Source organism: Orcinus orca, chromosome 2, assembly GCF_937001465.1.
Source record: "Orcinus orca chromosome 2, mOrcOrc1.1, whole genome shotgun sequence".
NCBI classification, from domain to species: domain Eukaryota; kingdom Metazoa; phylum Chordata; class Mammalia; order Artiodactyla; family Delphinidae; genus Orcinus; species Orcinus orca.
Genome location: NC_064560.1, coordinates 153,741,166 through 153,766,421, shown reverse-complemented (window position 1 = coordinate 153,766,421; position 25,256 = coordinate 153,741,166). Strand labels below are relative to the sequence as shown.

At 38.7% G+C, this 25,256-nt stretch overlaps 2 protein-coding genes across 3 annotated transcripts in view; one reads left to right on the top strand and one right to left on the bottom strand.

Moving 5' to 3' along the window:
- Positions 1-12,638, bottom strand: part of GPR137C (G protein-coupled receptor 137C) — a 55,623-nt gene extending 42,985 nt beyond the window's left edge. The window contains exon 1 of the mRNA XM_004279356.2: positions 11,975-12,638. Within this exon, the coding sequence (XP_004279404.1) occupies positions 11,975-12,373 (399 nt within the window). The 5' untranslated portion in view covers positions 12,374-12,638. The remainder of the gene's footprint in view (positions 1-11,974) is intronic.
- Positions 12,639-13,012: 374 nt separating this feature from the next.
- The window catches only part of TXNDC16 (thioredoxin domain containing 16), a 111,211-nt gene continuing 98,967 nt past the window's right edge, over positions 13,013-25,256 (top strand). Inside the window, exons 1-4 of one of the 2 annotated variants that reach the window (XM_033404775.2) lie at positions 13,013-13,074; positions 20,043-20,161; positions 20,765-21,065; positions 22,062-22,144. In XM_033404775.2, the coding sequence (XP_033260666.1) occupies positions 20,888-21,065; positions 22,062-22,144 (261 nt within the window). In that variant the 5' untranslated portion in view covers positions 13,013-13,074; positions 20,043-20,161; positions 20,765-20,887. Of the gene's footprint in view, positions 13,075-19,815; positions 20,162-20,764; positions 21,066-22,061; positions 22,145-25,256 lie in introns of those variants that run through there. The other variant, XM_012536539.3, reaches the window with a different exon arrangement.

The following is a 25,256-nucleotide window of genomic DNA, read 5'->3' as shown; positions in this document are numbered from 1 at the left end:
TTTTGCCATTTACTTAGGCCTTCTTTAATTTCTCTCAGTAGTTTTGTAGTTTTCATTGTAAAGATCTTGCACATATATTATTTATTCATAAATATTTTAATTTGGGGTGGGGCACTATCGTAAATGGAATTGTTTTTATATTTCTATTTTCAATTGTTTTCTGCTAGTATATGAAATAGTTTTATCCTGCAAACTTCTTAAATTCACTTATTAGCTCTAGTTGATTTTTGTAGGTTCATTAAAATTTTTTCCTCAATCATGTCACCTACAAATAAAGACAATTTTACTTCTTTCTTTCTAATGTTTGTCTTTTTTTCCTTACCTTGTTGCAATGGCTGAACCTCCAGCACAATGGCTAGGACAAGAAGTGAAGTACCTGCCTCTTGCATAGGGAGTAATCTTTCAGTCTTTCATCATTATTATGTTGGCTACAGGTATTTTTGTAGATGCTCTTTAGTAGATTGAGGAATTTCTGTTCTTAGTTTGCTAAAAGTTGATTTTTTAAAAAACTCATGAATGGTTGTTGAATTTTGTCAAATTCTTTTTTCTGTATCTATTGAGATGATATGATTTTCTCCCCTACACTGCAAATATGGTTTATTACATTGATTTTTGAATGTTAAACCAATGTTGTATTCTTGGGATAAAACATATTTGGTCATGATATGTTATCCTTTATCTATATATTTGGGTTTGATTTGTCAAGGATTTTTGAATCTATGTTCATGAGAGATATTTGCAATTATTTTTTTTAAAAAATTATTGTAGTTGATTTACAATGTTGTGTTAATTTCTGCTGTATAGCAAAGTGATTCAGTTATACATATATTCTTTTTCATATTCTTTTCCATTATGGTTTATGACAGGATATTGAATATAGTTCCCTGAAGTTATTTTTATAATTATTTTTTCTGATTTTTGTATCAGTTAGTCCTCACAATAACCATATGGAGTATGCATTATTATTATCCATTTTTGGAAATGGGACATAGGCAGAGCCAGTAAGTGGTTGAGATGTACTCTCAAGTCACTGTGTCTCACTGCCTCTAATTTGTTAAGTGTTGCTTTCATGCTCTAGTATGTTGTCAATTTCTAAAAGTGTTCCATGAAAGAAAAAGAAATTATACTCAATGACTGGCATTTTTTGTTATTTCCTTGCATATTTTTTATATTCTTTATATTTTCTAAGAGCAGAAGTAAAACTAGAAAATTAAACAACACATTCTTGAAGAACCATTGGGTCAAGGAAGAAAGCAGAAGGGAAATAAGAAAATATCTCAAGACATTAAAAAAAAATGATGTTAGTTGTAGCTTTTTTTGTTACATTGAAGTATTTTTTTTCTATTCTTAGTTTGTTGAGTTTTTATCATGAAAGGGTGTTAAATTTTGTCAAATGCCTTTTCTGCATCTATTGTAAAGATGTGACTTATCTTTTGTTCTGTTAATGTGGTATATTACATTAATTGATTTTCTTGAACCATCCATATATCTCAGAGGTAATTCCCACTTGGTCATGGTGTATAACACTTTTAATGTGCTGTTGGATTCAGTTTGATAGTATTTTGTTGAGGACTTTTGCATCTATATTCATCAGGAATACTGGCCTGTAGTTTTCTTTTCAGGTGGTATCTTTGGCTTTAGTATCAAGGTGATGCTGGCCTCATTGAACTAGTTAGGAAGTCTTCTCTTCAATTTTTTTGGAAATGTTTGAGAATAACTGATATTAACTCTTTAAATATTTGGTAGAATTCTCCAGTGAAGCCATCTGGGTCTGGACGTTTCTTTATTGGGAGCTTTTTGATTATTGATTCAATCTCCATACTAGTTATAGGTCTGTTCATACTTTCTGTTTCTTCATGATTCAGTCTTGGTAGGTTGTATGTTTATGGGAATTTATCCATTTCTTCTCAGTTATTCAGCTTGTTGGTATATAACTACTTATAGTAGTCTCTTATGACCCTTTTTATTTCTGTGGCATCAGTTGTAATGTCTCTTCTTTCATTTCTGCTTTTACTTATTTTGTCTTTTTTCTTAATTGTGTAGCTAAGAGTTTGTCAATTTTATTTAGCTTTTCAAAAAACTTAGTTTCATCAATTTTTAAAATTGTTTTTTAATTCTCTATTTTATTTCTGCTCTGATCTTTGTTATCTCCTTCCTTCTGCTAATTCTGGGCTTAGTTTGTTCTTTTTTTCAGCTCCTTGAGGTGTAAAGTTAGGCTGTTCATCTGAGATCTTTCTTCTTTTCAAATGTAGGTGCTTATGGAAATCTCTCTTAGTACTGCTTTTGCTGCAACCCATAATTTGGGGAATGTTGTGTTTTCTTTTGTCAAGACATATTTTCTAATTTCCTTTTTGATTTCTTCTTTGACCCAATGGTTGTTCAACAGTGTGTTAATTTTCACATAGTTGTAAGTTTTCCAGTTTCACTTCTGCTATTGAGTTTTAGTTTCATTTCACTGTAGTCGGAAAAGATACTTTGTATGATCTTAATCTTATTAAATGTGCTAAGACTTATTTTGTGACCTAACATGCAATCTACCCTGGAGCAAGATCTATGTGTGCTTGAGAAGAATGTGTATTTTGCTGCTGTTGTGTGAAATGTTCTACATATGTCTGTCAGTGCCATTTGGTCCATAATGTTGCTCAAGTGCTTGGTTTCTTTATTGATCTTCTGTCTGGATGTTCTATCCGTTATCGAAAGTGGGGCATTGAAGTCTCTTACTGTTATGGTGTTACTGTCTTATTTCTCCCTTCAGTTCTGTCAATATTTGTTTTATATGTTTAGGTACTCTGATATTGGATGCATATTTATAATTGTTATATCTACCTGGTGGATTGACCCTTTCATAATATAATAATATAATGTCCTTCTTTGCCTCTTATGACAGTTTTTGACTTAAAGTCTATTTTGTCTAACTAAAGCAACCCCTGCGTTCTTTTGGTTACTATTTGCATAGTATCTTTTTCCATCCTTTTACTTTCAGTCTACGTGTACCCTTAAATCGAAAGTGAGTTTCTTGTAGACAGCATAGTTTGGTCTTTTATATTTTTAGTCCATTCAGCAACTCTTATGTCCTTTGATTGGGGAGTTTAATCAATTTACATTTAAAGTACTTACTGGAAAGAAACTATTTATATTGCTATTTTGTTGATGTTTTTCTATTAGCTTTGTAGTTCTTTGGTCTGTTATTTCCTCTCTTGCTGTCTTCCTGTTTTGTTAATTTTTTTTCATATTGATATACTTTGATTATTTTTCATTTTAATTTTGTGTAACTTCTATAGTATGTGTGTGGTGTATGTCCGTGTGTGTGGTTACCTTAAGGCTTACAAAAAATATCTTATGAAACAGTCTATTTAAAGCTGATAAATTCAACTGCATACAAAAACTCTACATTTAAACTTCTTCCACCCACCCTCCAACATTTTATTGTTGTCATAACTTACATCTGTTTATATTGTGTATCTTTTAATATCTTTATAGTTATTTTAATATTTATTCTTAACTTTTATACTAGAATTAAAAGTGATTTACCCACCACCATTATAGTAATACAATATTCTGTATTTGTCTATATATTCATCTTTATCAATGAGTTTCATACCTATGCTACTGTGTTACTTTTTAGCATCATTTTGTTTCAACCTGAAGAACTCTCTTTAGCATTTCTTACAAGACAGGTCTAGTGGTGACCTTCAGCTTTTGTTTATCTGGGAAGGTCATGATCTCTCTATTTTTTGAAGGCTAGTTTTGCATAGTATGTTATTCTTACTTGGCATTTTGTTGTTGTTGTTGTTTTCTCTTAGCACTTTAATAAGATTATCCTGCTCTTTTTCTGGCCTGCAAAATTTCTGCTGAAAAATTTCTTATAGTCTTGTAGGGGTTCCCCTGTGACAAGTCTCTTCCTTCTCTGCTTTCAAAATTCAAAGGCCTTTGACTTCTGATAATTTGATTATAATGTGTCTTGGTGTGAATTTCTTTGTATTCTTTTGACTTCTTGGATCTGGATGTCCATTTTCTACTCTAGTTTTGGGAATTTTTCAGTCATCATTATCATCATCATCGAATAAGCTTTCTGGTACTTTCTTCTCTGTCTGGGATTCAATGTGTGTATGGATCTGTTTGATGGTGTACCATAAGTCCCTTTAGTTTTGTTCATTCTTTTTCATTCCTTTTTCTTTTCTGACTAAATTATTTCCAATGACTTGTCTTAAAGTTCACTGATCCTTTCTCCTGTCTGATATCTAGTCTATTGATGAACTGCTCAAGTGAATTTTTCACTTCAGTTTTCATGTTCTTCAGCTCCATGATTTCTGTTTTGTACTTTTTTTTTTTTTTGGCTGTGCTGTGTGGCTTGTGGGATCTTAGTTTCCTTACCAGCGTTTGAACCCATGCCCCCTGCAGTGGAAGAGCGAAGTCCTAACCACTGGACCACCAGGGAATTCCCTTAACATTTTCTATCTCTGTTGAAATTTCTCGTGCTTTGTTCTCTTGCCTGTAGTTAGCATCTTAATGACAGTTATTTTGAATTCTCTGTCAGGTAAATTATATACCTCTGTTTCATTAGGGTTTCTGGAGATTTATCTTGCTTTGTTTGAAACATCTCTGCCTGATTCTTCATTTTTCTCAACTCTCTGCATTACTGTCTGTGCATTAGACAAAACAGGTACCTCTCCCAATCTTCATGGACTGGCCTTGGACAGTAGAACACTGTCACCAATCAACTTGTCCAGAGACTTTGGGGGCCTCTACCAACTCGTTCCCTCCTCAGGGAGTAGCAGGAAGCTGTAGTTCTGGTTTGCTCGTTCTGTGCTGAGGAAGCAGGGGAGCTATGTTGTCTGCCAGTTCAAATTGCTGTCTCCATTCTCCTCCAGGTGTCTAAACTGTACTGAACCTGTCAGGGTTCTAAGACTGGCAAGACAGAAGCCTGATCTCTGGGGAGCTCCCCAAGAAAAGCTGGGGTGCTGGACATGTGAACTAACCCCTTCCCTCCTCTGGGAGAAGCTGAGACCTAGGAGGTCTCTTCCCAATTTTATGGCACTGTGCTGGGGTCAGGGACTCTGACGAGAGTCTGTCCCAAATCTCCCTACTGGTTTTGGTGATTCTCGTTTTGTGTTCACCTGAAGTGCAGGAGCCTTTCAATTCGTTTCTGGATCTCTCACAAAGGGAATTTGTGACTTGTTGCTGATCAGTATGTTTTCAGGGGGATGGAGGGTCCATCACCATCTTGCTGATGTCACTCCCAACTTAGCTTTTATTTCACCCTTATTATTGATAGTTTTATTGTGGGTAGAATTTTGCTGGTTATTTTCTCTCAGCATTTTCAAGATGTTTCACCATCTTCTGGATTCATTAGTTGTTAATGAAATGCCAACAAAAACTAACTTTCATTCCTTTGTTGGTAATATTATCTCTAATTGTTTTAAAAACATTTTGTCTTTGGTATTTTGAGGTTTTACTCTTTGTTAGTTTTCTTTTAACCTGTCTTGGGTTTTTTGGGCTCTCTGAATTTGAAATTTGGCATCTTTCATAAATTTGGGAAAACTCTAAGTCATTATTCTTTTAAGTAATTTCTCTGAAATTCTAATTAGATATACACTGGACCTGCTCATTATATCTTCATTCTCTCTTAATCTCTTATTTCCATCTTTTATTTCTCTGGGCTATATTCTGGGTGATTTTCTCCCTCAGATCTTTGAGCTTAATGATTTCTTTTTAGCTATTTAATCTGTTCAGTTCATTTCAGTTTCTAATTTTAATTGTATTTTTCATTTAAAAAATGACTTTTCTCCAAATGTGCCTAGTCAATTTTGATGATTTCTTTATCATATATCACCAGTGTTTACTTACTTAAATCAGATAAGTGAAAATTTTATACAATCTATCTGATAATTCTGACATCTTCAATCTTTGCAGGGAAGAGGCCCTAGAGTGATTTTTCATTTTGAGCTCATGTTCTTTCAAATTTTATTTGTCCGGATTCTGGGAGTATAGTACACTCCTCAACAGATTATTTGCATTTGCTCCTTCCAGGTCCTTGAGGTTACCACCAATCCAGGATTTTTCCCCCTCTAAAATCACAGAAGTGTGATTTCAGGCTTCAAACTTGTGTGAGAATAAGCATGTTACGCATTTTCAGAGAAGACATTTCTTTCCTCAATTTGTACCTCCTTCACCCAGAGCCAAGGCAGAGACAAGCATAAATCCCACCACCAACCTCTAAGGACCTGCTTATTTATCCCATAATTCATCCACTGAAGATGTGTGTTCCGAGAGTCCTGGCATTAAGTTGGAGCAGATGAGTTCTTTGTTTAGACCTCGCCACCAGGTATTGCCTCCTATGTCACCTCTTCAGAACCCCAGCACATTGAAATCCAGGCTTTAGGTTAGCAGGAAGCAGCAAGCAACTACCCCCAAACCCAAGACAAACATTTGTGTGGTACTTTATAATTTCATATTCACTTCTTTTTCTGTGGTTTCTTGTCTCTGACGAACTTCCTCACTTACCAGCTCAATCATTCATTGAAAGGGATTAAATGCTCTCTGTAGCATTTTAAGGCATTTCTCGGAATCTCTGTTCAGCCAGATGGCCCTGGTTTCTATTTCTATAAACTAGGAGGCGAGGGTCATGTGCTGAGTATGAAGGAGGAAAAAAGTTTGCTGGAGAGTGGAAAAGGTTTGAAATGGTGGAAAATGGGAAAGCAAGTTAAATAGTGAGCACTAAATAATAAACAGTGTTAATGGTATTCAGAAAAGTTCACAGGGGGCGATCACTTGACAAAACTTTATAGCCTGTGGGCTATGCAGTAGTCTCATTTCTGATACATATTATATTAGCCATAAAACCTTGGACAAATCACACCTTGTTTATATCTACCTATTTCATAGGGGTTATGAAGACAACTGTTATGAAGTGCTTTGAAAATATTAAATCACATAGAATGTAAGGCATTGTAATCAGGTCTTTGCCATGGAACTGTATCGCAAACTCTTGCTTCACAGATGATCTCAGGAAAAACAGAATCAAGTTAATGGATAGAACAGTTTAGAAGATTTGGATAAAAACAGTTCATAATCACAGTTATGGATAAAAACCCAACATTGACAAAACCACGATTTCCAGTAAACAGTAACTGACTCATGATGTGAGACTTGCTTGTTCTGCAGACTTTTCTGTTTAATAGAATTTGTTGAAATCAAATTAGCAAAGCCCTAATTATCATGGGCCATTTGCCATGATATAAGAATAGTTTTGCTAAGCAAAACTCTAATATATTAAAGTGGCTTCATTAGTAAGATTTTACCTGTAGTAATCAGAAGTAACTAACTAAACCAAGAAAATCTAAGAGAATCTTAGCATTCATATCATAAGCAATCTTTTAGGCAGAAAATATAAAGATCCCAGAAAGTACACAAATAATTTACCTCACATATTCATCAAAATTAACTCTCAAATTTTAGATAGCTAAATATTTCCAAGATTTTGGCCTTTTCAAGATTGTCATTCAAAAATATATTCACCATTGTTCTATGAGATTAAAGTATGATAAAATAACTTCTTATCCTTAAGGAATTTCTATTTTAGGTGGTAGAAATACTTTTGTGAGAAATCACAGAACATGGTAACAAAACCAAAGTACCTGTTAAGTTGCACTCCATGTTGTTTGACATTCCATCAATATTTGGAAGAATATATCCAATGTCAGGGACAATGATAGCATCCATGAATATAAGAGTTAAGATTCTGAATTTAATTTTCCTAGCTGTTTTGGCACTGTGATTTAGTCACTGCATTTTATCCTGATTAAGCAACTGGCACCCATTTTACAAAATTGCAAGAAAAAAATGTCACTATGGGTCATGGAGATGAATTCATTGATTTTGGCATACATCAACAATACTCCAAAGATAGTATACTATCAACACTCATTTTTAGTCCTTTTACTTGTTCCAATGGTAGGTACCATGTTTTATCACATAATTTGTTTTAAAGACTGAAACCTTCTCTGTTAAACATACAGGACTGTGAACCGTTCTCTGGTAAAGTACCGTTCTATTAATCATGCTGGAAAAAGTTCAATAGGTGTTTTTAACTTAGTGTACAGGTTTTTCTTTTTTTCAACTATCTGCTTCCAGGAGGTTAAGTATGGTAAATCTAATTATTTCAGAAAGGGCTACTCCCCCTCATTTGAATTCCATTCAAGTGTAGTCAACAAAAGAAAGAGTGGTTTAGGCAGTCTTAACTTTTTTTTTTTTTTTTTTTTTTGCGGTAAGCAGGCCTCTCACTGCTGTGGCCTCTCCTGCCACAGAGCACAGGCCCAGCCGCTCCGTGGCACGTGGGATTCCCCTGGACCAGGACATGAACCCGCGCCCCCTGCATCGGCAGGCGGACCCCCAACCACTGTGCCACCAGGGAAGCCCTTAACTTTTTAATATAAATTTATTTTTTATTTTATTTATTTTTGGCTGCGTTGGGTCTTCGTTACTGTGCGCGGGCTTTCTCTAGTTGTGGCAAGGGGGGGCTGCTCTTCTTTGCAGTGTGCGGGCTTCTCACTGCAGTGGCTTCTTTTGTTGTGAAGCATGGGCTCTAGGCACATGGGCTCAGTAGTTGTGGCTTGCTGGCTCTACAGTGCAGGCTCAGTAGTTGTGGAGCACAGGCTTAGTTGCTCCGCAGCATGTGGGATCTTCCCGGACCAGGGCTCGAACCTGTGTCCCCTGCATTGGCAGGGGGATTCTTAACAACTGCACCACCAGGGAAGCCCAGTCTTAACTTTTCGAAAACTTATTTTTAGAAGAACTAGCAAAATGTATTCAAAGTAGTAATGGTTGTTTTACTAACTTTATTTTTACACTGCTCTATGGTTCTTTGTAACTAAGTCCTTAAAGTTAGGATGTTTTTAATTAGTGAGAAATGGACACAACAAATACTTTAAAGAGGTCAAAAGTAAAATGAAATTGGCATTTAATATGACAGTAAAGACAGAGTGATTTGGTAATCAAGAAGCACAACTATTTAAAACAGATATAAGGGCCTTTTGTTAAAAAAAAGGTCAAATTTTAGTTAAGTTTTGTTTTTGTCACCATGTAGACTTTCCCTATCGCTTTGCTATAATACAAAGAACTCACTGGGGGGATTCTCTGGTGGCTCAGTGGTTAAGAATCCGCCTGCCAATGCAGGGGACATGGGTTCGAGCCCTGGTCTGGGAAGATCCCACATGCCGCGGAGCAACTAAGCCCGTGCGCCACAACTACTGAGCCTGCACTGTAGAGCCTGCAAGCCACAACTACTGAGCCTGCGTGTCACAACTACTGAAGCCCGCGCACCTAGAGCCCGTGTTCCACAACAAGAGAAGCCACCGCAATGAGAAGCCCGCGCACTGCAATGAACAGTAGCCCCCACTCGCTGCAACTAGAGAAAGCCTGGGCACAGCAACGAAGACCCAACGCAGCCAAAAATAAATAAATAAAATAAATTTATTTTAAAAAAGAAAAAACAAAGAACTCATTGGGAAAGCTTTATTCATTCAGAACGATCAATACGAAGTGTGCTTCCAGTTACTTGAAATTGATATAAAAATTTGAATTCAAATACTATTTTAAATATAGATTCCTTTGGATTTTTTTAGTGAATATGGAAATGATTTCTGGTTAAAATATCTCTTTTTAAACAGGTTGAAAATTTGTTCAAGTTATAGTTATGTGTCTTAAAATTGTTAATTTTACTAAAAAAAAGGATAGACAAACAACCTACACTCTTTCTAGGAGACACTACAAAATGAAAAAAACTTTAGTTCAGCTTCTTTCCAAATTATGTTTTCTAGGGTAATAGAATCTTATTGCTTTTTAAAAAGTACATGAAACAAACAAGAGATCCATTTAACAGGAAGACTTTTAGACGTTTAAATTCTCTGTCACTAGCTTGGAATAACAGCAATCAAAAGACTGAAAACCCAATCTAGATATTGTGTAGTTTATGCCGTAGAAGTATACTTTCAGAATTCTGAGCTTAAATACAGATGCTTTTTTTCTATTGTGATAATGTTTACTCACATTGTGTTTACCTCAGGGTGACAGGTATGACTGGTAAAGGGCACAAGCGGACCTTCTGGGGCACTGAAAATGCTGTATATTTTAATCTAGTGGTGGTAACACGAGTGTATGTAAAATTTCACCTAGCTGTATACTTAAGCTTTATGTACTTTATGTTATATGTTATATTTCAAGAAAAAAGTAAAAAGAGTATTTAGCTACTTTATGAAATGCCCACCAATTATTTTACGATGAGTCATTAATATGACTTTGTTAGTCAAAAATGCATAGGGGAAAAACAAATTATCTGATACTCATGGCCTAAGGACTGCTAGTCACTCTGAGGTAAATTAACTATGTCTGAAGCTAGAGCAAAGCTTTAATGATGAGATGTTGCTGGTAGTGTATCAGAAATTGTGTCAGGAAGAATACAATGTATCAGCTTAACTATGAAGGACTGAAGTGTTATAACAGTTTAAACAACAACTAGAAGATCAGAACATCTTCAAATAAGTGACATGACTGGCATGTTTATTTGATTTATGATTACCCATGCTTTTTACTTACGGCTTCTTAATGTTTGGGTTTTTGTCATTGTATTACTTGGACTTCCAAATGATGGGGAATTAAAGTTAAATTAGTTTTGTTGCCTATTCTGAACTGTTGTTTTTAGTGTGGTAAAAAGCTGAAGTTATGACTGTGCTTTTAAAATTATGCATTCTACTTCCTAGCTATTATGGGAGAAAAGAGTTGGTTTACGCAGGGAATATAAACACTTAATCTGCCTCAAATGTTTTTTTACTTTTGCTCAGAACTATGTTAATTCTCATCACCTCCAAAAGCCTTTGAGAGGATTAGCTGCATAGACCAATATTGTTCTATATTAGTCAGTATTAAGCATATGATGTCACCTTGTTTCCTCTCCTCCTCAAGATTTTTTTTTTTTGCGGGGAGGGCGGGGGAATTGTTTTTTTTTTTTTTTTTGGCAATTCTCAAAATACTGTGGCTTAAATACCACTAGCTGGCACACATGATTGACAACCTTACACTCCCAAACCTGTTTGAAATGGGTTAAATACCTAAGTGCTGCAGAACAATGCAAACCAACCAGCAATTCCTCATAAAAGAGAAAGGGGGTGTGATTAGGTTCCAGCTATTAAGCAAGTTATTGAAAAAACAGTTTGGTGGTTTGTTTCTGCAATAGGCGCAGGTTAAGCTAGTATTTTCTCTCTTAATTAGCTCAAAAAAAAAAAAAAAGACTAGTCTATAAGAGGTAGGATAAATAGCCAAAACAAAACATGAAGCAACTGGGGCAAACACACTCGGGGCTTTACGGAGGTCTTTATACTGATCCTCGACATTGGTTATGGCTTATTAACCCCGCCGGAGAACTATCGAACGGAATCTGTGTGAGGCTTATCGAGCCCGGGGAAAGGAGATGCAGGAGAGAATAAAGCTTCTAATAAAAGAAACGCAGCAACAATAGCAGAGGAACAGCTCTGCCTGGTGACGTAATGGCTGGCAGCAGTCCAGCTTCAGCAGAGCTGCTGCTACCTCAGCATCCAACCTCTCTCAACACAGTCCAGCTTCAGCAGAGCTACTGGGGCTGCTACTTTTTGCGATGCCACTTTGTCGGTGGCACCGGCACCTTCCCTTAGAGGGCCAGGACGCTGAACAAAGGCTGGTCCTGCTGTTTCAAGTTGTCGGAACACACACTCTCGCTCACACCCCGCAAGCCCCTCAGTCGCCGAGCCGATCGGCTGCTTAAGTTTAGGACGAGAACCCTGGCGCACACACCATGCGTGCCTCGGTTTCTCCCGGGCTGCTCTCGGGTCCGCCTCTCGCGGTTCGCACCCCCCCCCCCCCCCCGCCACCGGTCCTCAGCCCGAGTTGAACTCGGCGGCCCCGCTCTCCCGCCCGGCCCCGCGTGCTGGTCCTCCCGCCTTACCTCCGCTAGGTAGAGGTTGAGGAGACAGAGCGTGGAGAACTGGAGACAGGAGGGGAAGCAGTAGAGCAGCCAGTGGGGGAAGAAGTGCAGGTGAGCGGGCGGCCGGAGCAGGGGCAGGGAGCCGCTGAGCGAGAAGGCGGCGGAGAAGAGGGTGGTCCTGAGCGCTGCCCACAGGAGACAGAGGAAGAGGCAGAGGCTCTGGTAACTCAGCCGCCGCTCACGGTACAGGAGCAGCCGCCACAGCTGCAGGTAGGCAAAGGCGAAGAGCGCGGCGTAGAGCAGGGCGTGCAGGATGCTCAGCGCCAACTGCACGGAGCCCGGCACCGCGGCGCCTCCGCCGCCCCCGCCGGGCGTGGAGGGCTCGCGGCCGGCCGCCGGACCCGGCACGGACGCCCTCATGAGGGGGCTAGGGAGCGGGCGAAAGAGCGCGGGAAGCAAGGGGCCGGACTCGGAGCCGCTGTCGAGGGGGAGAAGGATGTCTCCCTGACCCCCCACCCACCCCAACCTCCAACCCCAGGAAGCGCCGTGACAGGACCCGGAGCCCCGCGGAGAGCAGCCGCGGCTCCTGGGACCCCGCCTCCTCTCCCCGCCCCCCCCCCCCGGGGGGTCTCGGCTCCTCCTGCTGCGGCTCGGCTCGGTAGCTGCAAAAAACAACTCTCGGCTGGAGACAATCAGCTGAGAAACCCGAGCATTTGAGGTGCTCGCTCCGCACCGTGGGCTCCCGCCGATTGGCCCAAGCGGGCTCGCCCCCTCGCGCCGCGCTCGGAAGGCCACAGGCCGCTGGACCTGTCGCTCCAGGAGGCCAAGCTCTGATTGGGTGCCCGCTTTCCCCTCTTGCTCCTCCCCTTCACTCCCCACCCATGCTGCCGATTGGCCCAGCAACTGCACGGCCAGCTCGCGCCTGCGGGCGGGCTCGGTTGTCGCCTGTCAGCGGGGCGGCTGTCGCTCCGCCCCCTGCGCTTCCCATTGGCTGGAAAGGCTTCACGTAAGACCCACGAGGACCGGGAGGAGCCTCGTGGTTGTTTTTTGCCCAGCAGGCTGACTCTAGCGAGCGGTGGAGGCTGCTGGCGCGGAGGGTTGGCAGCGCTGCAAACCCGCAGGTAGGGGGAGCGGTTCGTGGATGCCCGGCAAGCGAGGCATGGGCCCGCCTTCTGCCTTTCATCCTTCTTGTGGCGGGAACTGTCGGTCAGCCGTCCGGGTCCCAGCCCGCAGGTCTTGTCCTCAGGTCTCGATAGGTAGGTGGCAGCGCGGGTCCTGCAGGCGAGGACTGTGGTTTCTGACGGCAGGGATGCCTGCGGGGATTCAGACCTGGCGGCTCTCCCCCAGCAAGGACAGCACTGCCCAGCTCTGGAGTTTGGCTTAGAAGGGGCCTCACCTGGATCCTTTTAAGGGACGTTTTGCTTTCTTTTTTTTCCCTAGCGTGAGCAGGTAGTAAAACGGGAGCCCTTCTGTGGGGAGAGGGCAAGGAATGAGGCGAAGGCTGAACGGAAGCTCTAAGTAAAAGAACCTCCCTCCCTCGGGATATGTCCCAGAAAGAACAGTGGAATTAGAATGGGATGGATATGGAAGCCGTCTCAGGGTGGGGGGAAGGTGGGTCTTTGAAACTTACAATTTGGAAAGATGCTGTGGGCATAAGTTTAGGCAAAACGGCAGAATTTTAAGTCTTTGAATGTCTAGAGAGGAAAAGGTAGAATAGTCTGTGCTTCTTAAATTCCACATGTATTCCTTCAAGCCTTAGTCCCCTGTGTTGTGTGGTGGATGGTGGCGCTATTTCTAGGGCTCAGAGATATACAAAACACATGCTATATTATGTTTCTGCTGTAAATAAATGAGGAATAAATAGATTTTCCCACGTATATTGGACTGAGATAATATTTGTTGACTTTTTTTGGGGGGGATGTTTGGTAATAAAATGAGCAAATTAGTGCAAAATGGTGAGGGAATAATTTGTGTTCCCCTTAGGATGGGTGGCATATCGCTAAATAAGTATCCCTCTGAAAGACAGTGCTACATTTATTGGTGCAGCTAAGACTCAGCCTCTCCTAACTCACCATTCTAAGAAGAGTGTTGCTACTTTCTTTCCTAGCTAAGTGATCCACAGGGAAGGTAAAAATCTCTTGTGCTCCAGACTGTGGGACAGTAGTTTCCCCAGGCACCAGATACTGGTGTGTTTTGGATTCTTTGTAGGTGTGCTGACAAACTGTGATAGATGTTTAGGCCTGACACTGTTATGTGGAGATCCCTCTGATGAAACATTCAGCTGAGCAGGTTGTGCTGTGCAGCCTACAGTAGAGTACAACTTGCTGTAAGAAGTTAACAGTCCTAATCCAACATCAGCGCTCTAAAGAAGGATCTCAGCTTTATTGGAATTGAAGACATTGGCCTCATGGATTCATAGGGAATGTGGTTAGGGCAGTACACAGTTCTATTTGAAAGGGGACAGAGTGCTCCGGGCCCCAGTGAGGTAACTGATTGCAGTTATGTGCTTAAGCCCATAAATTAAGCATGAACTCAGAGTTATGTGCTTTTAGGCACTTGTCAAAATCAGGAAAGCCTCTTATTCTCTGGCATGGCCTATTTTTGTATCTTCTATAATCAGTGAATCAGGTCATGAATAGATTTTCACCATGAAGGGGTTTTTCTTTTTTTTCCTGTATTCTCTACTCAAAGTGAGAGTAAACGACATTTGGATAGCACCCACACTAGTTTTACATCTTTGTTTGTGAGACTTTTTATTCCAGTGTCATAGCAAATCAGAATATCCGCTTTTTTTCTCTTCCTTTTTTGGGGGCATATATATAGGGGGTGCAGGTAGAAGATTTTGCCCCACTTCCTTGAGGGAACTCTTAAGTGGATAGATGTTGACTCCTTTTATTGCCTCCTTTGGGTCTTAAGTGGTAAACTGTGATGAGATCTAATCAACGTTTTATTTGAGTCAGGTTCAGTGAGCAGGTTCTGTTCTCTAAAAGCGGCATTAAACTGTAAGCAAGCTAATTTTTGACAGAATGTTCCTACAGGAACTTTGTAAGCATTATATGCCCCATTTGTTGCAGAATATGAAATGTGGCATTTCCCAGAGAATGATGCCTGTAGATCTTGGTGTAATTTGTTTAATATTTACAGTTGTTAATTTCCTCTCTTTCTTGAGAGGGGAAACCATTAGTTTTATGTTTAATCATAAGGGAAATTTAGGCCTTTAAAGGGGAAACTATCCAAGGGTATTCTAGAAAAGCTTGCTCCTGGGTAACCTAAAATTGGAAATATGTCCAAATACACAATGGTTGAATATTGTTGTTTTGAGAGAGCAGATTACTCTAGCACAATGTTCTTTCAAATATTTAAAAGCAGAACCATTTGCCAAGTGTTATTATATGTAGGACCCAATCCCAAAGTGTGATTGCTGTAGCTGAAGAGGGCCACCAGTTGCTCCACCTACGCAGAAAGGCAAATCTTTGCCCCCTCCTCTCACTAGCAAGATGATCGGTGTTTTTCTCTTGAAGTACTTCCTCGTCATTGCCCTTGGGGGCTTTCTCAGAATTCTGGTGCTGAGCAAAACAAACTTTTGTTGCCTTTAACTTTTTATTTGCAAGCTTTAGCCCTTTTTGTACTAGAGCCTTACTCATCCATTCTTACAGTGCTTGTCATCCTCCTGTATTTGTCCTTAGTTAAATGTCACATATTTTTTCCAACTTTTAAATGACCTGTGCATGCATACTTGTTTAGAGTTTAGGGATCAGGCAAAAGTTACATCTTGCCTACTGACTCTGATTAGTTCCACCAGGAGCGTTATACTGAGGAACTGAGGGCTCCTTCCAGCCCCAAAGGTTAAGAGTCTGCACTTAGTTGTGAGGTGTCTGTGTGTAGGATAGGCAAACATTTGCCTATGACTTTCATTTTCTTTTTGTATTGGCACTGGTTGTGGTAACAGTTGTATTTTAAAGAGTCATCTTCCCTTTTAGAATCCTTCTAAAGTGAAATTGGGTCAATTTCTTGTGAATTCTTTGAAATATACTGCTTTAAAAATCTAGGATATGTATTTATGTTCAAGTCACTCTCCTCTTAGCTGTTACTAAAACAAATAGGGCTAGGTTGGGTTATACTGTAATAACAACCCTAAATCTTCAGAGATTTAAAGTAAAGTTTATTTTATGTTAACACTGAGTTGGCTGGGAACCTTGCCCCATGTTGTCCTCTTTCTGAGACTTGGTTCAACAGAGAAGACCTTGGTTTGAGTGTTTTCAATCATCATAGCAGAGAAAAAAGTGTGTCATGCTTCATGATACATATATGTTAACTCTTAAAAGCTTCCAGAAGTTACATATTCACTTTGCACATTTCATTGGCCAAATCAAGTCATGGCCATACCTAACTCAAGGAAGTGGGGAGTAGGATTTTAACATGTGTAGAGAACTAGAAACATTTGGACAGTCTACCCTTTTTGTCAATAGATATTCTCCTTCCTACATGTACTTCATCCTTGGCTCTTCTCAGTGGACATAACCCCTAAATCCCATCCAGTCACTGTCAAGCTCAAAGTCTGGGATCTCTGAGTAGTACCCAGTAGCCATAATCTCTTGTAGTCTCTATCTTTATAAATTATCTGTCTCCGTCACCCTGTTGAATACATAGAGTAGTGTAGGGACAGATAACTATAAAATATAGTAAGTGTTCCCATTTGGAGAGGAGAAGAATGGAAGACATATACCAGACTCTGGACTGTAGCAATTTTGGAATCTTGCTGGGCAGATATTGCTAGAGCTCTAAATTATAAGAAAAATGAAATGAAAAAACACATCGAATGACTAGCCCAATTTAAAAATAATTAGATGCAACAGACACAATATTACTGTGTGAAATTGCTATAAAAGCTTCTAAACATTTATATGCATTTTCTGTGTTTATCTCATTATTGTGGACCAGTGACATACAGTTCATATTCTAGCACATGCCCTGGAGCATAGTTCTCTATGGTCCTTGGCTTTATGCCCTGCAAGAGATCCTTTCATTTTTATTATCTTTGGCCCCACCTGAAGTTGGCTTTGGAGAATGTGGCTTCTTTCCATGGCTGAGCAGTTTTGTCAGCTTGTTTCCGGACCCTACAAGCATGGGGGCTTAAGGATTGTTTTAAGTTTTGAACAGCTTAGTCTTTTGGATGGTGGTGCTTCTTTGAGTACCTTTCTTTTAATACCTCGTTAAACACAATCAACAGCAACTATCACACAGTACTCATTTCTGTCTTCCAGCCTCTTCTCTTAGAGCCATAGATAAGTTCTTTAGCCACGTGAACCTAGCATGTGCTCATAAATTCATTAGGTACTTGTCACCTCCAACTTACTGTAGCGACAGTTTCATCAAATGTTTTGTTATTCCTTAACATGGATCATTTGTTGAGGTCTTGTCTCTATGTTTCTTTGAGGAGAGTTTCCCTGAGTACTCCCAGAACAGCTTTCCTGCTGCGTGGCGCCTGAGCGAGTATGTGGGGTTCTTGTTAAGGCAGCACCTCACTTCTAGTTTGTACACCAGTGAAGATAAACTAGATTATGCTACAATAAAAACCCCCCAATCTCAGTGGCTTAAGACAACGAAGTTTATTTCTTCCTATATCATATGCTCATTGCATACCAGCTGGGGGTTCTCTGGGCTGTGCTTCATCTGGGAGCCATGCTGACAAACAGCCACCATCTGAGTGTTTTCAGTGACTATGACAGAAGAAAAGAAAGGCAGGCCTATCACACAGTAGCTGTTAAACTGTTGCCTGAGACAGGCCACTTTGGCTCCCATTTTATTGGCCAGGGTAAGTCACGTGGTGCCCTCAAACTTCAGTAGTGGTGGGAAGTGCAGAAAGCTAAGTGTGATCCTAGGTATAGCTGACAGGAGAACTGGAACTGTTTACCCCATACTGATGAACCATCACACCAAGGTAACAAGGCCACATTCCTCCCAAGGAACTCAGCACTTTGTGGTGACACTTAAATTTTGAAGCATTAAGTGTTGTTCTCTATCCCATTTTCTAACTACCAGAGAAAAAAGTCACCAAGTACCCTCTGTAGCTTTGTTTTTAACTCTGTTCTTGCTAGATGTTCTCTTTCCTCACTATTTCCCATCCACACTTGCCTTCTCTTTGTTTAAAGTTATTTTTATGAGGAGACCATGCCTCTGGGCAAAAGCATTTCAATTACCATGCATGTGAAATGAACACTTTTTAGTGACACCACAGGGGTAGATTGGATTAATATGAGTAGTAGCTATGGAAGATTTGATTACATACAAGTAATATTTTTTCTTTTTAAGTCAAAGTGAAAAGGTACACTGTTTAAAAGAGTCAGTTCTAGAAGGCTTCAAAATTCCCCTTGGTATCTTACCCCCTCCAATTTCTTGTTCCTCAGAGGCAATTACTTTGAACCACTCGCAGTTTCTTTTAGTGTTGATCTTTCCATTTCCAATAAACTTGGCTTTTGGTCTCGTGAAAAATGAAGATTTAGCTCTCTTTCATCCCTTTTCCCACCCTGACTGTATGCTCCCTTACTTTCAACTCCACTCAACTCTGGTTGTTACGGATCTGGTTAAATCATTATTCAGTGTGTATCTTATGACCATATAAGCTATGTTTCTAGCTGACCCACACAGTATTCTCTGCTTTAAGTAATTTTTTAAATAATCAAACTTACCAAAAGATGGAGAAAACTGCAAAAGTTACTACTGAGTACTTATCTCTGAATAATCACCCACATCTCTAATTGGCGAAATGCATAGTACGTTCATATGGATAATCTAATCTGTCCAGTGAGGTGGGTGTGGGGAAGTATTCAAGCATTGAATGTGTGTGGTTAGACCTTTGGTTCTACCAAATACATTCTACGTGAAAAGAGTATGTTAACTTTAGTATCCAATTTAGTGTTTAAATGACTGAATTGTAACCACAGGGCCAGGAAAAAAGATATTTATACTTGGATTTCTCATTTGTGCTTTTACTTAAATGTTTATCCTTTTAATTAGGTTGGAGTTATTTCATACAGTAACAAATGTTATATTCTTTCGGCCTCAGGATGCATGCATCTCTCCCTCAGAATATAAGGAAAATATTGGATGACTTATTTTATACCATTTTCATTAATATAAAGTGGCTTTAAAATATGCTGGTTTAAAATAGATTTAATGTATAATATTTTAATGTCAAGGATACCTCTTAATTATATTATTAACATTACTTTTTATATACCTCTCTCAGTCCTCACTCCTCATTCTCCTTGAGTTTTTGAACTCTTGGCTCATTATTAAACGTTGATGGCAAATTTGTTCACTGCTTGATATAAACTAGTTCTAGTGAAAAGAATTATTAGGAAGTAATCAATAAGTAATTAGCTCCTGTTTTAGGAATACCTGTTCCTTACGGAGAGTTATTATACGCTTCTTGATAGTATCGAAAGACCAGAGTCTATGGAGTTTCAGTTTATCAATTCTATTGTACAATAAATTGAAGAGTAAATTTTTTCTCATTACCCCTGAAATGCTAAATTGAAGAGTTAATGGTCTTTCATGACCATTGAAATGGTAGGTGTCTAATTTAGTATGATTTTTTCCTAAATTTTTTATTCTTTAATCATTTCTTTACTGAAAAGTTCCACTCCTATCCTTATGAGTAATTCTTGCTATATTCTCCTGTCTCCTGTTTTGACATAGTGATCTTTGTTTAAAAGATAAGGGTTCGGGCTTCCCTGGTGGCGCAGTGGTTGAGAGTCCGCCTGCCGATGAAGGGGACATGGGTTTGTGCCCCGGCCGGGAAGATCCCACATGCCGCGGAGCGGCTGGGCCCGTGAGCCATGGCTGCTGAGCCTGTGCGTCCGGAGCCTGTGCTCCACAATGGGGAGAGGCCACAACAGTGAGAGGCCCGCGTACAGCAAAAAAAAAAAAAAAAAAAAAAAAAAAAAAAAAAAAAAGATAAGGGTTCTATTTGAAATTAAAATTAAAACAAAATTCTCACCTATACCTGTGGGTATATCTTTACCTCTAGAAGTGCGATGTTTAATATAAAAATTAATTTTCCTAAACTATCTTCTTTTAAATGTAGATAATATATATCATCAGTAGAAAAGCTTCCTGAAAGAAGAAATTGTTCAAAAGAAATTTGAAAGTAGCAAAAGTATAAGACAAAGATAATTGACAGCAGATACAGAGGACAGCATGGGAGTAAGTACAGCATGAAAGAAGATGAGATGATAATATCTAGAGCGAATCTGAGTTCAGAAAATAGAATTGAATTAAAATATGAGTTGAAAAAGATATTTGAATTTCTAAACTGTTTAAATAAATCTAAGTCTTAGGAATTACTAAATGTATATTAAGAAGGAATGTTCTTAAATAGTTTTAATAGATATCTTCTAGGGGATTTAAAGTAAAAAGAATGTAAACGTAGTAGACATATATTTTGGCTCTCAATTCCCACGTTAGTGGTTTTAATTGCTATTTGAGTATTAATTGTACATCTACTCTAGGTAGAGAAAGATAAAATACCCAGTTTAAAATAAATGGATTGGATAATGTTTGAAAATTAATTTTAGAATCCTTAAAAATGACAGCTTAGCGTACACCATAAATATCTATTAATCTTAACATACTTAGTATTGCATTTTCCAGATATCTTTGATATCTTTTGCAAGTATCAAAAATTCATAGTATTATTAAATCAATGTCATTATATATCATCCCCTCTAATGTTTTTACTAGAAGGAAATAGTAAAGTATTAGTAAAATCAAACATGGAAGTAATGCCTTATATTATTCTTTTTGCAGATTTTACTTCATTCATTTATTTAATGAATTCATTCAGAAAAACTCTGTTGAACGCCTACTCTTGCCAGGTATTGTCCTGGGCAACAGAACACAGCGGTGAACAAAATTGACTCTCCTGCCCATATGCAGCCACAGCTGATGATGTCTTCCAGTTTCAGTGTACTTAGAGTTGGCATCTCTTTTGTCATGATGTGCATTTTTTATATGTCAGCAGTAGACTCTCTACCAGAGCTGAGTCCTCAGAAATTCTTCAGTACATTGCAACCAGGAAAAGCTACCTTAGCTTATTTTTGTCAAGCTGGTAAGTATTTTTTATATTCTAATATGATTTTTGTGATGTTTCTATTGCTGTTTAATCAATATGCTAGGAAGAATTTATTATCAGGATTAATAATATGTGCTTTAACGCTGCTACCGTAATATGCCTGCCTGGGTTTCAATCCTGACTTTGCCACTTGACCTGCTGTGTGACCTTGGTTGAGTCACTTAGCCTCTCCACGTGTCTTTTTTGTCATCCATAATGAGGAAATAGTGTGTGCTTTATAAATTTATTGTGAGGATTAAGTGACTTTACTCATGTGCTTAGTCCATAGTAAATACTAGATAAGAATTAGCTGTTAATAATATCTGAATTTCATCATCATTTCTGAAAGTAAACTTTTGGATATTTTTAGCATGTAAATATTTTAAAAGTGTTTTCAAACTTTAAATATAGTATTAGTAATGCCTTAGTTTAATACTCTGCTTTAGCTGTACCATTAATTATACTGAATTGATTAATATAACTATTGAACATAACTTATCATTATCATGGTTCCATTTAAGTTGTTTTGTGCCTTAAAAAATACTATTCTTGGAATTAGTAAATGAAGTGAATTCATATTTTTGTTGGCTCCCTTATTATAATTGTGATTTGAAAATGGTATTTTAAAATCATTTTGAAAATTTTGTACCTGTGTGTTGTGTATATAGTATTAAACTTGGAAAAGTAACGCCAAATGTGCCATTTAAATTAAACATTTATCCAGTTTATGTTTAGAAAGCTTTTAAGGTCACTTACAAAGTGAAAATATGTCATGATAAAAATATTAGAAATAAGAGTAATGAGGCAATGGGAAATAAGGGTACAAGAATATGTAACTAGGTTCATTTAGTTACTTGATTATTTGTTGTTGCATACTAGTTGGGCAAACTAATATATTTCTTTTTCAGTTTGCAGCTTTGGACTTTAATTTTAAAAATTCATCTTTCCTAAGGGGCAAGTCATAAAACATTCATAAAACATTTCTTATTTTAGATTCTCCAAGTACCTCTGTATTTCTTGAAGAACTGAATGAGGCTGATAAACCTCTCCAGGACTATGGAATTTCAGTCACAAAGGTAGAAAGATATTTATGTTAATAAATTACTAGTGACAAACATTTTACAACTGTGTGACCTAAGACTGAGTATCTAAAAATACTACATTGTTTCACATCTTTTTCCAAACTGGAAAAATATTTTTTCTACCTTTTTTTTCATAAGAATAAACAGAAGTATAGTTAATTCCAGATTATTGTATAAATTATAAATACAGGGGAAAAAAAGCTACTTCAAATTCTGGAGCTTAGAACTTTATTTTGTAAACCATTCTATTGGGGCTATGGTGTCATTTATTTTTTCAATCTTTTATTTAAGTTTTTTTTTTTTTGCCTGACAAATATAATAGATGTCCATAATTTAGCTATTAAAATTTTTCTATTAACACAAACTGAGGTACCAAAATTGAAGTAATTCAAGTGTTTTTTTTTCTTTCCTATTCTTCTAAGTCTTTATAATTGCTTATGTTGTGGGTTCTCATATTTATTTTTAGAAAAAAGGTAAAACAACGTAATTTGGGACTTCCCTGGTGGCTCAGTGGTTGAGAGTCCGCTTGCCAACGCAGGGGACATGGGTTCGTGCCCCGGTCCGGGAAGATCCCACATGCCACCGAGCGGCTGGGCCCGTGAGACGTGGCCGCTGAGCCTGTGCGTCCAGAGCCTGTGCAAAACAACCTAATTTGAAATTACATACTTAATTTTTTTCTCAAAAAGTGTTTGAACTTGCCATGGAGTATTATGGAAAATTTCCACATGCATCATGGTTTAGATAGCTACAGGAGCCTTTCATTTAGTTTAAACTTAGAATTTGTACCTCAGAAAACGGAATGATTAGTAACCCAGTGATTATTAAATTCTTTCAGATTAGTGTCTCCCTGACTTTCTGTGTACATTTATTCTTTCTTAGTTCATTAGCCTTCCTCCTTTGAGAGATGGCTACTGTCCCTCTTGGGGCTAGAGTTCCTGTCCCTGAAGCTAGAGTTCCCAGGGCAGGAAGCATAGAAAAGTTAACTGTGACTTTTAAAGGGAAACTGTTCACTCTCACCACAGAACACTTCTGACACCAGATGTGTGTTTTTCATATGAAGCAGTTCTGACACTAACAACCCAGAATTAGCACAGACCCCACAGGTTAAGGGCCCAGTCCTATGAGATGCCCCTCACTTCAGATGTCAGTCACAAGGAGTGAGTGGGTCCCCAGGCTCCCTAGGACTTCTGTAGGACTTGGCTCCAAATGGCGGTTCTCACAACCCCCTCCTCAGGTTCCATAATTGTCCATAATGTCTCACAGAACTCAGGGAAAGACTTTACTTACTATTACTGACTTCTTGTAAAGGATATGTCAGGAACAGCCAAATGGAAGAGATGTGCGGGGCAACATCTGGAAGAGTCTCAAGTGCAGGAGCTTCTATCCCCGTGTGGTTTGGGGTGTGTCATCCTCCTGTACTTGGATGTGTTCACTGGAAGCTCTCCACACCCTGTAGTTTAGGGTTTTTATGGAGGTTGTTATGTAGGCATGATTGGTCAAATCATTGGCCATTGCTGATTAACTCCATCTCCAGCCCTAAGGTGGGGAGGTGGGGCTGAAAGTTCCCACCCTCTGATCTTTCCCTTGTCTTGCTGGTAACCAGCCCCCATCTTGAAGCTGTCTAGGGGCCCCCAGCCACCAATCATCTCATTAGCATGCAAACAGACACTCTTATCACTCCCAGAGATTCCAAGGGTTTCAGAAGCTCTTATATTTCAGGTTAAAGACCAAATATTAGAAGAAAAGATACTCCTGGCACTCTATCATGCAGGAAATTACAGGGTTTTAGGAGCTCTGTGTTAGGAACAAGGGGCAAAGACCAAATATATATTTCTTATTATATCATGTTTATATACCTCAAAAACCTCTTTTTTAATGTCAATTCTGTTTTGTATAGAGGTCTCAGTTAACTTTGAACCACTGTTTATACTCTGGAATGATAATGGCACTCATCTTTAAGGAGCTTTGAATAAAAATCAAAATTGAAATTTAGAAACAAAATGCTAGGTTGGTATGATACTCTAAAAGGATAGTCATGCTGTTATCTAGTAACTAATAAACTAGTAACTAGTAACTGTGTGTCTAGTAACTAGAGTAGAATATTAAGGTTCATGCCCAGGGGTTACCTTTATGAACTAACAGTTTGTAAAGCTTTTGCAGTTGAGGACTCTTAAGCTATGTGGAAAGGAGACTGGGTGAAAGAGATAGACCTATATTGAGTACCTAGCTCAGTCCCTGGTGCATAGTAGATACTCAGTACTGTTTATGAGATTGAAACGAGCTTGCTATATTTAGTCTTTTATTGGATAGCAAAATGGCTAAGACCCCAGTCTCTTTGGAGAGTATATATCCAAAATGGGGCGATAAAACACATTCACAGACTTTTTTCTTTTTTGGCCGCGCTGCACAGGTTGTAAGAATCTTAGTTCCCCAACCAGGGGTTGAACCTGGGCCCTTGGCAGTGAAAGTGAGGAGTCCCAACCACGGGACCGCCAGGGAATTCCCATAGACCATTTTAATAACTAGCAGAACTTGGTCATTATAATAAGATACAAATAAAATGCTGTAGAGGTTTAAAAGAAAGAAATCTTACATGATCATCAAGGTGGAAGGTCATATTATGGTATTGGGAAAGACTTCACAAAAAGTAGCATTTTGAGATTGTCTTCAAAAGTTAAGATTTCAGGAGACAGACATAGATGAAGAAAACACTAAAATATAAATGGACTAAGTGTTCCAGTTAAGAAAAAGATTGTCAGGCTGGGAACAATAACCAAACCTAATTGTAAGCTATTTAGAAATGCATCTTAAAATAAAGGCTTTAGAAATCCTTAAAGCAAATGAAGGAAAAAAAATATATATCATGCAAATAATAACCAAAAGAAAGCTGGTATGACTATATTACTGTATCAATGTAGATTTTAAAACAAAAAACCTTTGTCATCCTTTCTGTCATAACCAATCCATCATTAAGTCCTTCAAGTTCTGCTATCAAAACTTTTCACATCTGACCACTTTCTGTACCTTCACTTTTACCCCCCTGCCCTTGTCTAAACTGTCCTCACTTCTCCTCTGGGAAACCACAAGCCTCCTATTTGGCCTTTCT